Source organism: Lactuca serriola, chromosome 5 (genome assembly GCF_051521515.1).
Source record: "Lactuca serriola cultivar US96UC23 chromosome 5, Lser_US96UC23_V15, whole genome shotgun sequence".
Taxonomy (NCBI): Eukaryota; Viridiplantae; Streptophyta; class Magnoliopsida; order Asterales; family Asteraceae; genus Lactuca; species Lactuca serriola.
The window spans coordinates 41,528,640-41,539,712 of NC_136412.1; the positions used below are offsets into that span (position 1 = coordinate 41,528,640).

The following is an 11,073-nucleotide window of genomic DNA, read 5'->3' on the forward strand; positions in this document are numbered from 1 at the left end:
CACGCGAGGTGATCATGGGGTGCCGACTGTTATTTTGGAGGCGGATGTTTCAAATGACTTATGGTTTTAGCATGCATTCTTTTGTATGGCGGGGTCAAACAATGACTTGAATGTGCTCTAAGCGTCTCCAATATTTAACGATATTTTACATGGTAAAGCACCAAAAATGTCATATGTTGTCAATGGAAATGAATATAAATATGAGTATCACCTAGGTGATGGGATATATCCAGAATACGCTACATTTGTCAAGTCATACACATTTCCGGCCAACAATAAACGAAAAATGTTCAAGTTAGTACAAGCATCTGCAAGGAATGATATAGAATGGGCGTTTGGAGTCCTCAAACAAAAGTGGCACATAATCAAACATCCGGCACGAACATGGGACAGGAAAAAATTGACGACGGTGTTGACTGCTTGTGTTATTTTACATAACATGTAATAGAAGAAGAGGGTAGGCTTATTTGTTCATATACCACAAACAATATATTTAATTCACCTGCAGTAATACAAGTTGGCAGTCCGGCGTATTTCTCAAGAGTTTTGGAAATACAAAACCGTGAAACAAATCACAATCTACGACATGATTTGACCGAATACATATGGGAAAGACAATTCCAAGGGCAAAATGACAATGAAGACGATGAGGATGATGATGGTGACGATGAGGAGGATGACGATGGTGGCGACGAGGAGGATGAGGACGGTGACGACGAGACGGATGATATCGGTGGCGACAATGACGACGATTAGAATTTTTCTATATTTTTTAATTTTTATTTTATTTAGACGTAATGTTCAATTTTAGTAATTTAAGTTTTAAATTTCTATGTTTTAAATTAATGAAACGTGGTTTTATTTTTTTATGTTTTCACAAAATTAATTTATGTTATAAATTATGTTTTTTTATTTAATATAATGTTAAAATAAAAAAATAGTGGTTTTATTTTTTTATGTTTTCACAAAATTAATTTATGTTATAAATTATGTTTTTTTATTTAATATAATGTTAAAATAAAAAAATAGAATTTCTGGAATGGTAACCATTTTCATTATTTAATGGGTTGGTGGTGAAGCTGACATGACACATACAGAGGTGGCTACTCCCACAGTATTATTGGGTTATTCTTATTCATGATTACTATATAAGATTATTTTGTTAAAGTCTAATATAGATATAATATGCTACATCAGAACAAAATATGATCTTTTAATTGAGAATAAGTACTAAAATCAAAAGTTTAATTTTAACGACTCTATCTATCATATTAGAGTTGTCAGTGGGATAGATAACTATGATATAGAAGATTAACTTGTACACATAATTTGAATTTTTGGATAATCAATTCAATTTCTGTTTGGTTTCAGGTAGAGGCCACCGGCCACCGCCTGCGAAAGCTTCTTTTTCAATACACACTTCCAAGTTCCACGTCTCCATGTAAAACTCTACCTCCCCTTCCACCGCATAACCCTTCGTCTCTCTCTGCAACACTCTCTCCAAACGTGTCTGATGTTTCATGTTCAATTCTGAGAGCCAAGAGCTATACAAAATCAATCGGAACTTGTTTCCTTCTCATGATCCACGATAATTCACACCACGGTTGGTTTTTTTTCCGACTTCTGAGTCTGTTCTTGTTCTTGTTCTCGTTTAGTTGGATAATTAAAGAGATTAACCATGAAACGGACTAAATTAGACGGGTTCATGTCTTTCAGACAGAAAAGATGGATTCAATTTCTGATCGGCGTAGGGATTTTGTATCTGCTGCTCATGGTCAATTTCGAAGTACCCTTCCTGTTCAAATCAGTTACTCAAGAAAAAGATGCAGAACAAAGTTCTAGAAATACCTTGTTCTTCACCGACGGATTGTCGAAGGAATCGTTAGTCTTAGACAGTGAAGAAGAATCCCTAATTCGACCTCTGAAAGTCCCCCATTATGCTCCATCAAATCCTAGGCGTGTTGGAAAAATCCGCGAATTCAAAGCTTTATCAAACTTGAAATTTGACGTCGACTTTGTAAACACTAAACCTGGATTTGGGGGAATTCAAACATCTGCAAAAGAAGCTTTTCTCGTAGGGAAGAGTTTCTGGGAAGAAGTTGAATCACCATCGAAAAACAACATAACAGAAGGTATCAAAAACCAAACTATCGAGACTTGCCCTGGTTCGATTACGCTATCAGGTTCTGGTTTCCAAAAAAAGGGAAACATTATCGTGCTTCCTTGTGGGATGACATTGGGATCACATATAACTCTTGTCGGGAGACCTAGAAAGGCTCATTTTGAACAGGACCCAAAGATCTCATTGTTGAAACAAGGTGAGGTTTCACAGTTTATGATGGAGTTGCAGGGTTTGAAAACTGTTGATGGAGAAGACCCACCAAGAATTTTGCATTTTAATCCTCGATTGAAGGGTGATTGGAGTGGAAAACCTGTGATTGAACAGAACACTTGTTACAGAATGCAATGGGGCATTGCTCATCGATGCGAGGGATGGAAGTCTAGGGTTGAAGAAGAGACTGGTAAGTCACATATTTAATTAAGAGTTATAATCTTATATGTCGGATTAAATATTTAAATATTGTCTTCATTAAGATTGTTAAATTATATTAAAAGAAGAAAACAACACCAAAATGTATGAACTATAAAGCTTTTATTTAGAAGTAGGACAACGCTTAGAAACTCTGTTCCCCATGAATGAATGAATGAATTGTCATTTGATAAATTTCTACAAGTTGTCTAGTCATGTCAACGTGTGTATCCACGTGTCAACATGTTTGATGACATGTCAAAATAACTTTTTTTAATTTATAAGAGATTTGCCAAAAGAGTCCATTTGAATCGACTAAAGTTCACCTTTTTTTTTATTTCATTAGTAATATACAACTTATGAGTATAAACTGTTACTAAAATTGATGTAATAATAATTTAAAATAAGACAATTTTAGGAGATATATACACGTGGATGATTTGTAAATCATACAATTCGTTTCCTTTTTACCTAAAAAATGCTTTTGCCCATCCGGTAATAATAATAGAATATATTTCTAAAGCTGGTGTCATTTCAATGGTCCACAACTAGCTTTTCAATTTAATGGTCCACTAGCAAATGAACTTTATTTTTTGATGTTGACTTCAACCTTAATGCTCCTTTGGTCCCAAAGTTCGATTGAAATATTAGGTTAAGAAATAAGATAATCCCATTGAAAAACTTAAATTACAACATGTTTTTTGATCGTGTATTGAAACTTCACAAAAGTAAAAGGTATAGTTATTTCGTAGCATCATAAAAAAAGAAACTTAGGATGAAGGTAGCAAGTGTTTTAATGGTATTTATGGGTGAATTTAATGAAAATGGACCCCTTGGTGTCATTTTCTTCTTTGGAAAGAACATTTGTTTATGTGGTACCAGTGACATGACATTGACTATTATTTACGATGTATGCATCTAGACTTGTTACTATGACATGAAGTCGTGATTTATGATAATTTAAGATCAAAATAATCGAATTTTGAAAATAAAAAGGTTTCCTATTATTCCATGTTTCTTTTTAGTTGATGGTAAGGTGAAATGCGAGAAGTGGGTTCGTGATGATGATGGTCACCTCGAAGATTCAAAATCAAGTTGGTGGTTGAAGAGAGTGATAGGCCGAACCAAGGTGCCTTTTGATTGGCCCTTTCCCTTTGTAGAAGGGAAGCTATTTGTCCTCACTCTTAGCGTGGGTTTAGAGGGTTATCATGTCTATGTTGATGGCAGACACATCACTTCATTTTCTTATCGAACAGTAAGTGCATCAACACATGTTGCATTTGGCATGTATTAGACATAGACCGAGATTGTAATGAGACAAAAAAAAATATAGAAAAATGTTTCGATGCTCATGCAAAAGACATGAATGTTCTCATCGTAAGTTATTTAAAATAGTCCTAGAAAGTTTGTTCAATAAGGTCTTGCCCAAACATGTTTTGTATTGTCTTATCAAGACTGTCTTGTCCCATGTAACAAATGCAGTTCTCCTATTGACATAGGGATTTGCATTGGAGGATGCTACGGGTTTGGCTTTGAAAGGGGACATTGATGTCCACACTATACTTGCTGCCTCTCTTCCTTCTGCACATCCAAGTTTCGCGCCCCAAAAACACCTTGAGATGTCCCAAAAATGGAAGGCGCCGCCTCATCCAAGTGGGCCCATCGATCTGTTTATTGGAATTCTTTCATCAGGAAATCATTTCGCCGAGCGAATGGCGGTTAGGAAGTCATGGATGCAACATGATCTCATCAAGTCTTCTCATGTCGTTGCTCGTTTCTTTGTGGCACTCGTAAGTAAATGACATTAACAATTTACGCCACAACGTGTGAAATTACTATTTTGACCTTGTATAACATGTACAGCACGCAAGAAAAGAAGTGAATGTCGAGTTAAAGAAAGAAGCCGACTTCTTTGGCGATATCGTCATTGTACCTTACATGGATCATTACGACCTCGTTGTTTTGAAAACCGTTGCAATATGCGAATACGGGGTGAGTTTTGAATTACAAAAGATGGAATCTTTATACAAAGGGTACTAACTTTTTGTAGCATGATTTGATTTAGGTTCATACAGCTTCCGCAAAGTATATCATGAAATGTGACGATGACACGTTTGTTAGAGTCGACATTGTTTTAAACGAGGCAAACAAAGTAAGCGATGGCAAAAGCATATATGTGGGAAACATCAATTACTATCATCAACCTTTACGCTATGGGAAATGGGCTGTAACATATGAGGTACATCTTGATCTCGTACTGTGTTTGGATGCCGACACTGACACTGATATTGATGTCAATAATTATGTATACAGGAATGGCCGGGAGAAGATTATCCACCATACGCAAACGGTCCGGGGTATGTTATATCATCGGATATTGCCGAGTTCATAGCATCGGAATTCGAGAAGCATAAATTGAAGGTGAGGTCCAACTTTGGTTCTTGTTGTTGACATGTGTTTTAAGTGGGTTGAACTAGATTAAATTAACCATGGTTTGGTTTTGGAAACAGTTGTTTAAGATGGAAGATGTGAGCATGGGAATGTGGGTCGAGCAATTCAACAAAAAGAAGCCGGTTGATTACGTTCATAGTTTGAAGTATTGCCAGTTTGGTTGCATAGAAGATTATTATACAGCACATTATCAATCTCCAAGACAAATGGTATGCTTGTGGAACAAATTGCAGCTTCTTGGACGACCAGAATGTTGTAACATGAGATAGGGTCTTTGTAACTTACAATAGACACGTACATACAGAATGAAATTTTTTCCATACAAAATGTAGGAAATAAAAGAAATTGGTAGCTTTTGGGGTTTGATATTTTAAGCACAACAAATGGTACAATTTAGCTTCTACAACTGAAATCCTGAGAGATGGTCTATATATTATAAGTTATGACGATTCTTACTAAACATTACACTGACTGAAAAATGAGTTTGACTCGAAAAATTGACTCACAAATCTAGAAGTTATCTGTATCATCATCCTTAATGGAACCATCTTCAAAACCAGAACCTGGTGCAAGCTCATTTAAATCAAGAAACCTTCTTTTTCTTGCACCATTTTCATTCTCAAATTCATCTTCAACCGGACTATCTAACTTCATGGGTTCTTCCTCTTCCTGTTGGATGTTTTTTTCATGTTCTTGAATCATGGGTTCTTGTTCCTCTATCTTCATCTCTTCATGATCACGATCGTTGTTCTCACCTTCAGTGTCGTTATCATCACTGCTTCCCATTGAAAACCCGGATTTCTCTTCGCTCGATTCCGAGTGTTTATCGGAGCTCTCCGAAGTCTCCGGCTTTGCTGATTCCGGTTCCGGTTCCGTATCGGAAAACTCGTATTGTTTGTAATCGATACGGTTCCGGGTGGCCCGTCTGCTGCGTCTCGGGCCCGACTTGGATTCATTGACGGATCTCAACTTTGTTCCTCGCCGGGTCCGTCCCCGGGCGGGTAATTTCTTGTATCTTTTTGGGCTATCATCATCACTGTCTTCTTCTTCACTTTCATTTAAAGAATCATCTCCTTCATCTTCATCTTCTTCATCTTCCTCATTGTTATCACCATCCCATCGATACTCTTCATCTCCTTCTGAACTACTCGACACCTTCCTTCTTTCTTTTCTTCTCTTTAAATATTCTTCATCGTACACAGCTTCACCAACTATATCATCATCATCGTCGTCTTCTTCTTCATCATAATCTGTATCCATGTCCGCTTCAACAAACTCATGTGCGGAGTACCTCTGAGGCCTCTCTCTCCTCCGATTACTAAAAATGTAAAATGACGATTTTAGCCATGGACTTTACGAAAGGAAAAGTCGAAAGAATATACCTACCTGCGGTCCAGTTGTTCGGATTTATGATCGGAATCACTTCCGACATCGTTTAGAGAATCGGGCGATGGAGGGGTAAATGTGGAATTATGTGTGGGGGCTGCGGGTGGACCCCATCTACCGTTTTGGGAAGCATCATGTGATTGTGAGTGTCTCAAACCTTCTCTTCTTACAGTATGTTCCGGAGAAGGTTGCTTCCTTCTGAAAAAAAAATGAACCAATAAAAATGTGACACGTGGCTTTAGAGAGAACTAACTATATGGTTTAAAATGTAAGTTAAAAAAAATTGATTGCTTACTTGGTTATCTTGATGGCCTCGTTGATTGATCGGTCATAATCATCTGAAAAAATATATATTATATTATATATAATGGCTGAATATTAATTTAAAACTTATAAAAAATAGAAATATAAAATTGGTTACCAAAGGTGTAGGAGACTTGTTTTCTACCACGAAGGGATCGGCCGGGACCCAGTCCATCCACAATCATACCATCCAGGAGAAGCGCTTGTCTGTGTTGTTTCTTTAGCAGTTTCTCTTTCCTCTTCACAAGAAGAAAAAAATCAATAAATTTGGTTGGAATGGAATGGAATCACAAAGGAACGGAATGGAATGGAATGTGAATTACCTTTTGCACCTTCTCAATCTCCGGAAGCATGTCATTCTTTAGTTTCTTCCCGAGTGAAGCTTCCGTTCTGTTTTTGCTAGAAAATAGTTTCTCCTGTTGACCACAAAAGAAAAACATGATTTCAAGGAGGATAATATTGGAAAAAGAAAGAAATAATGAAAACTTACAGAAACGTCTTGAAACTCGTCCAAATTAGTTGAAACAGTTTCCCATTGGTACGAAGGAATGGAATGTACGTTTTTGCCCTTCCCTTTCTTCACCTCGACTTTTCTAATTTCACGATACAGCCTCTGTCCGATGATAGGATCATCTTCATACCAGTAAGAAACTCCATGAGAATCACCACCTGTACGCTCTTTACGAAATGCAGAAAGTGGGACACCATGTTTTATAGAGTCATCTATATAGCTTCGAATATCATCTTGCTGAAAAAAACAAAAAATCAATCCATGTTTTCATAAGAAAAACCTACATTTTGTTTATTTGCAATCAATGTTGGTTTGAAAAGTCAAATGTTACCTCGACACGAATATCACATAAGGCTTTTAGTATGACCACACGAACACGAGGATCAAGTGTGTTGTATGTATCGATTTCGGCCCTAAAAAAAAATCCAAAATTAATGATGAAAACAAAGGCCACGTGGAAGCAGCTTAAATGAATGATGATAAGTATGAGTTTTACCCATGTGATGCAACTATAGGCAATTCCCCCTCTGAAACCTGCAATGAAGTGTTAAAGAAATTGTGGTCATTTATTAGAAATGCCACATGGAAAAATAAAAGAGTCTGGACTAAAATTACAAAAGTACCCAATGCCACCAATCTCTTAGCTTTCGGCATAGAACAGTAACCCAAGTGTTTTGTCCTAATGCCATTCGAGTAACTGGAGGTATTGCCTAAATGGAAAAACACATTAAATTAAAAAATAATAATAATAAAGTTAGGATTTATTGAAGGAGATGAGTATGTACTATGATACTATCATTCATTTCAAGAAAAAATTGTCTTGATGCATAGATTTGCATTCCTTTTCAAGTTTTCAAGTTTAGGGTTGTTTCGTTTTTTGAAGTCTTTTTCTTTATTGAACCGAATAAACCATCTGAATGAGACTAAATGACCATTTTACCCTTTGTTTATAAATAATACATATGCAAGTGTTTGTAGCTTCAATCCATCACCATTAACAAAATGGATCACAAATTCAAGAAACCTAAACCTACTTCACATATTTTACCCTAAACCATTAACAAAATCCATCACCATTTTACCCTTTGTTTATAACTAATACACATGCAAGAAACCTAAACCTAATTACAAATTAATCAATTCAACGTATTTGTCAGGGTTGAACAGGTAAAGAAAGAGGAGGGGTATTTTTGTAAAGAAGAATTGCAGAATGGATAAAGCTCACATTTTTGGCTTGACCCATTCAAAAAGAAACAGCCCTATATAGCTAGCTGTCTGGATTAAGTCCTTTACACATTAAGTCAAAAAGAAACAGCACCTAAAGGGCTAAATCTAGTCAAGCATGACCTAATCAAATCTTATATTAGCTAAAAAATATATACCTTTCTACTACTTTTGAAAATCCTCTATTCAACTGCACCACATACAAGTAGAAAAACTACAGTGTCAAATAAAGTTATCAGGGCAATCTAAAAAACTTCTCTAGAAACACAATTTTAAAGGATGCACATAGGGTTGAATGATGGTGGATCAAAATATCTCAAGTAGGTATGCAATACCTTTACAAAAAAGATATTTGGGGATGCATTAAAATATTAAGAAAAAGGGTATTCTTCCTGAAATATACCAAAGACACTAACTTATTTGACACCCTGTCACCTCCACTTTATCAAGAAAAACACAAAACACATGATGAGAAAACATTATTCTTCTCTTCTCTTTCATCCTTTTAAATGGAATGTCTTTGTAACCAATACAGATGCAATCAACATTTACTCAAATCAAGTTTGATTACATCTAAATCCATCACCAACCTCCCAAAAATGACTACCTATAACAAATCCATATATGTCACCTTTGATCTGTTGTTTAACAGGTTTAATGATGACATGAATTAATCTGGCAAACTAAATATGAGTTTATTCTTTATTTTTTGAAATTTGTGCATAAAGAATGAGCTAATAGAGTTAAGTCTGGGAAATTAGAATTTCTCCAATGAGTCCTAACTTTTACAAATTTGCCCTCAATTACTTTTTCCTTAAATTTTCCTAAGTGAGCACTTAACAGGAAAAAAAATAAGAAGAAACATGAAGCCAAACTAATATGTTTACAAGATATGAAACACATCATATAACGATCTTTCTTTTTCCTTCATAATGCACACAAGAAACATTAACAATATACTAAGTAGCACATGATGTTTGCAATGCTTTTGTATTCTAACTACAACCAGTTACCACATTATTTGGTAAATATAGTCCTTAAACTCAAAAATTATCGAATAAACCAAGACACAGAAGCAAGAAGGTATAATGTCATTTATCTGTGAAAAGAAGTAATCTTTTTCTTTCTCCAAAGCCCAGAACATATAGTTTTCAGAGTTAACAAGAAATTCAAATGCAAATTAAGGATTTTATGAAGAATGTACAAGTAACAGTTTGCAAGATTTAAACTTTCAATTGTATGCATGCTATACCAACCTTCAATAAAGGAATATGCACTTCACCCAATGTATTATTCGGTGAAATCAGAGCAGTTTCCAGCTCCTCCACCGAGAATTCAACTTTAATATTCAAAAGAGGCCTGAAAACCTGCAAATCATAAACCAGAATATAATACTTCACATTGCAATAACAGCATCATCAATAGAATTGATGCTTATTTCTTTGAAAATTGTCTCTTTTTTCTTTTGTTTAAAGCTTTACATTTAAGAAGTTAAGAACTGAGGCCAACTCCCACATAGACCTGATCTCCCACCGCGGCAACTGTGAAGATTCTGGCTCACTAACCAACGGTGTAATGATGTCGCTGTACGGATTGGGCGGAGAAGGCGGTGGTTCTTCCTCTTCTTCTTCCTCCTCCTCCACTTCTCGCCGAGGTCTCCGCCGTGGCTTCTGCTTCCGAACAGTGGACACAACCGCTGCTTCCGCAACTGCAGCCTCGTAAATTCGAGCAGCCGAGCGAACAGTACATGCACGCGACGGCCTTTCTCTCCTCACTACAACGTTGTTGCCGTTTGTATCATTGTTATTGTTCTTGATTTCGTCGTCGGAATGGATCGGCGACGAGGGTTGCTCGTCGGACATGGTGGAGGGATCTTGAAGAGGAAATGCTAAAGATAATGATTATCTACAGAATCTACACATTAGAGATCATTGGCTGCGTTGAATAGGAACTTTTACAAAGAAAATCTGCTTACTGAAACAGATTTTGAATGAGGTAACATCATGAATATAAAAATCATCATCACATAACATACGAGTATCTACTTTTCCCTCTCTTTTTGTGGGGTAGAGAGAGGAAATCCAGTAAGGCGACGAAATTTGTAGGCGTTGTTGAAATTGAAAAGTTGGAAAGAGATATAAATTGGGGAAATTGTGTGAAGAGGTTGAGGGGTTTGATAAAAATATAAAAATGGAAGTGGAGTGTAAAGGAAGAAGAAGATTAGGGCAGAAAGGGTGTGGGTGTAGGGGAAAACCAGTTTCTGTTCGACAAAGGCGAGGGCTTTGAGTACGGAGAACGAGAGGGGGTTGAACATGAGAACGACAGCGTTTTACGCGTGAAATCTTGCTTCGTTTTTTCTTTTTCTCTGATGACCTCGAATCGAGTTGGCTAACAAGTTCAAAGTTCAAACGAATGTTTTTACTGTTAGGTGAAAGAGTTTGAATCACACTCTTCCAAAAGTTCAAAAATAGGAAATGAGTGGTAATGAGAAAAAAATAAAAGAAATTTATGTTTTCGAGTTTTATTAAAGGAATGAAGTTGAGAGAAATGGAATAATCATTTTCTCTCCTAACTTTTCTTCCGATTTGAAAGAATTTTGAAAGAAATAACAAAATGATTAATTTTCTTTCCACTTCTCTCCAACATTTGAACACAAAAGAAAATTTTG

At 36.1% G+C, this 11,073-nt stretch overlaps 2 protein-coding genes across 3 annotated transcripts; one reads left to right on the forward strand and one right to left on the reverse strand.

The window, feature by feature from the left end:
• Positions 1-1,219: 1,219 nt before the first annotated feature.
• Positions 1,220-5,387, forward strand: LOC145052364 (hydroxyproline O-galactosyltransferase GALT6-like). 2 transcript variants are annotated; one of them, XM_079000177.1, is made up of 8 exons: positions 1,221-1,603; positions 1,717-2,522; positions 3,556-3,785; positions 4,030-4,320; positions 4,394-4,522; positions 4,596-4,769; positions 4,844-4,951; positions 5,041-5,387. In XM_079000177.1, the coding sequence occupies exons 2-8, from the start codon at positions 1,772-1,774 to the stop codon at positions 5,248-5,250; spliced, it is 1,893 nt and encodes a 630-aa protein (XP_078856303.1). In that variant the 5' UTR covers positions 1,221-1,603; positions 1,717-1,771; the 3' UTR covers positions 5,251-5,387. The 2 variants fall into 2 exon arrangements, with proteins under 2 accessions (XP_078856302.1, XP_078856303.1); XM_079000176.1 differs by having other exon boundaries at positions 1,220-2,522.
• Positions 5,318-10,752, reverse strand: LOC145052363 (DDT domain-containing protein DDR4-like). Its single transcript, XM_079000175.1, has 11 exons — positions 9,887-10,752; positions 9,662-9,772; positions 7,805-7,891; positions 7,678-7,715; positions 7,513-7,594; positions 7,161-7,418; positions 6,994-7,086; positions 6,789-6,909; positions 6,663-6,705; positions 6,368-6,565; positions 5,318-6,299 (listed from the first exon to the last, which is right to left on the reverse strand). Exons 1-11 carry the CDS (start codon positions 10,265-10,267, stop codon positions 5,492-5,494), a joined length of 2,220 nt encoding a protein of 739 aa, XP_078856301.1. The 5' UTR covers positions 10,268-10,752; the 3' UTR covers positions 5,318-5,491.
• Between the last annotated feature and the right edge of the window lie 321 nt (positions 10,753-11,073).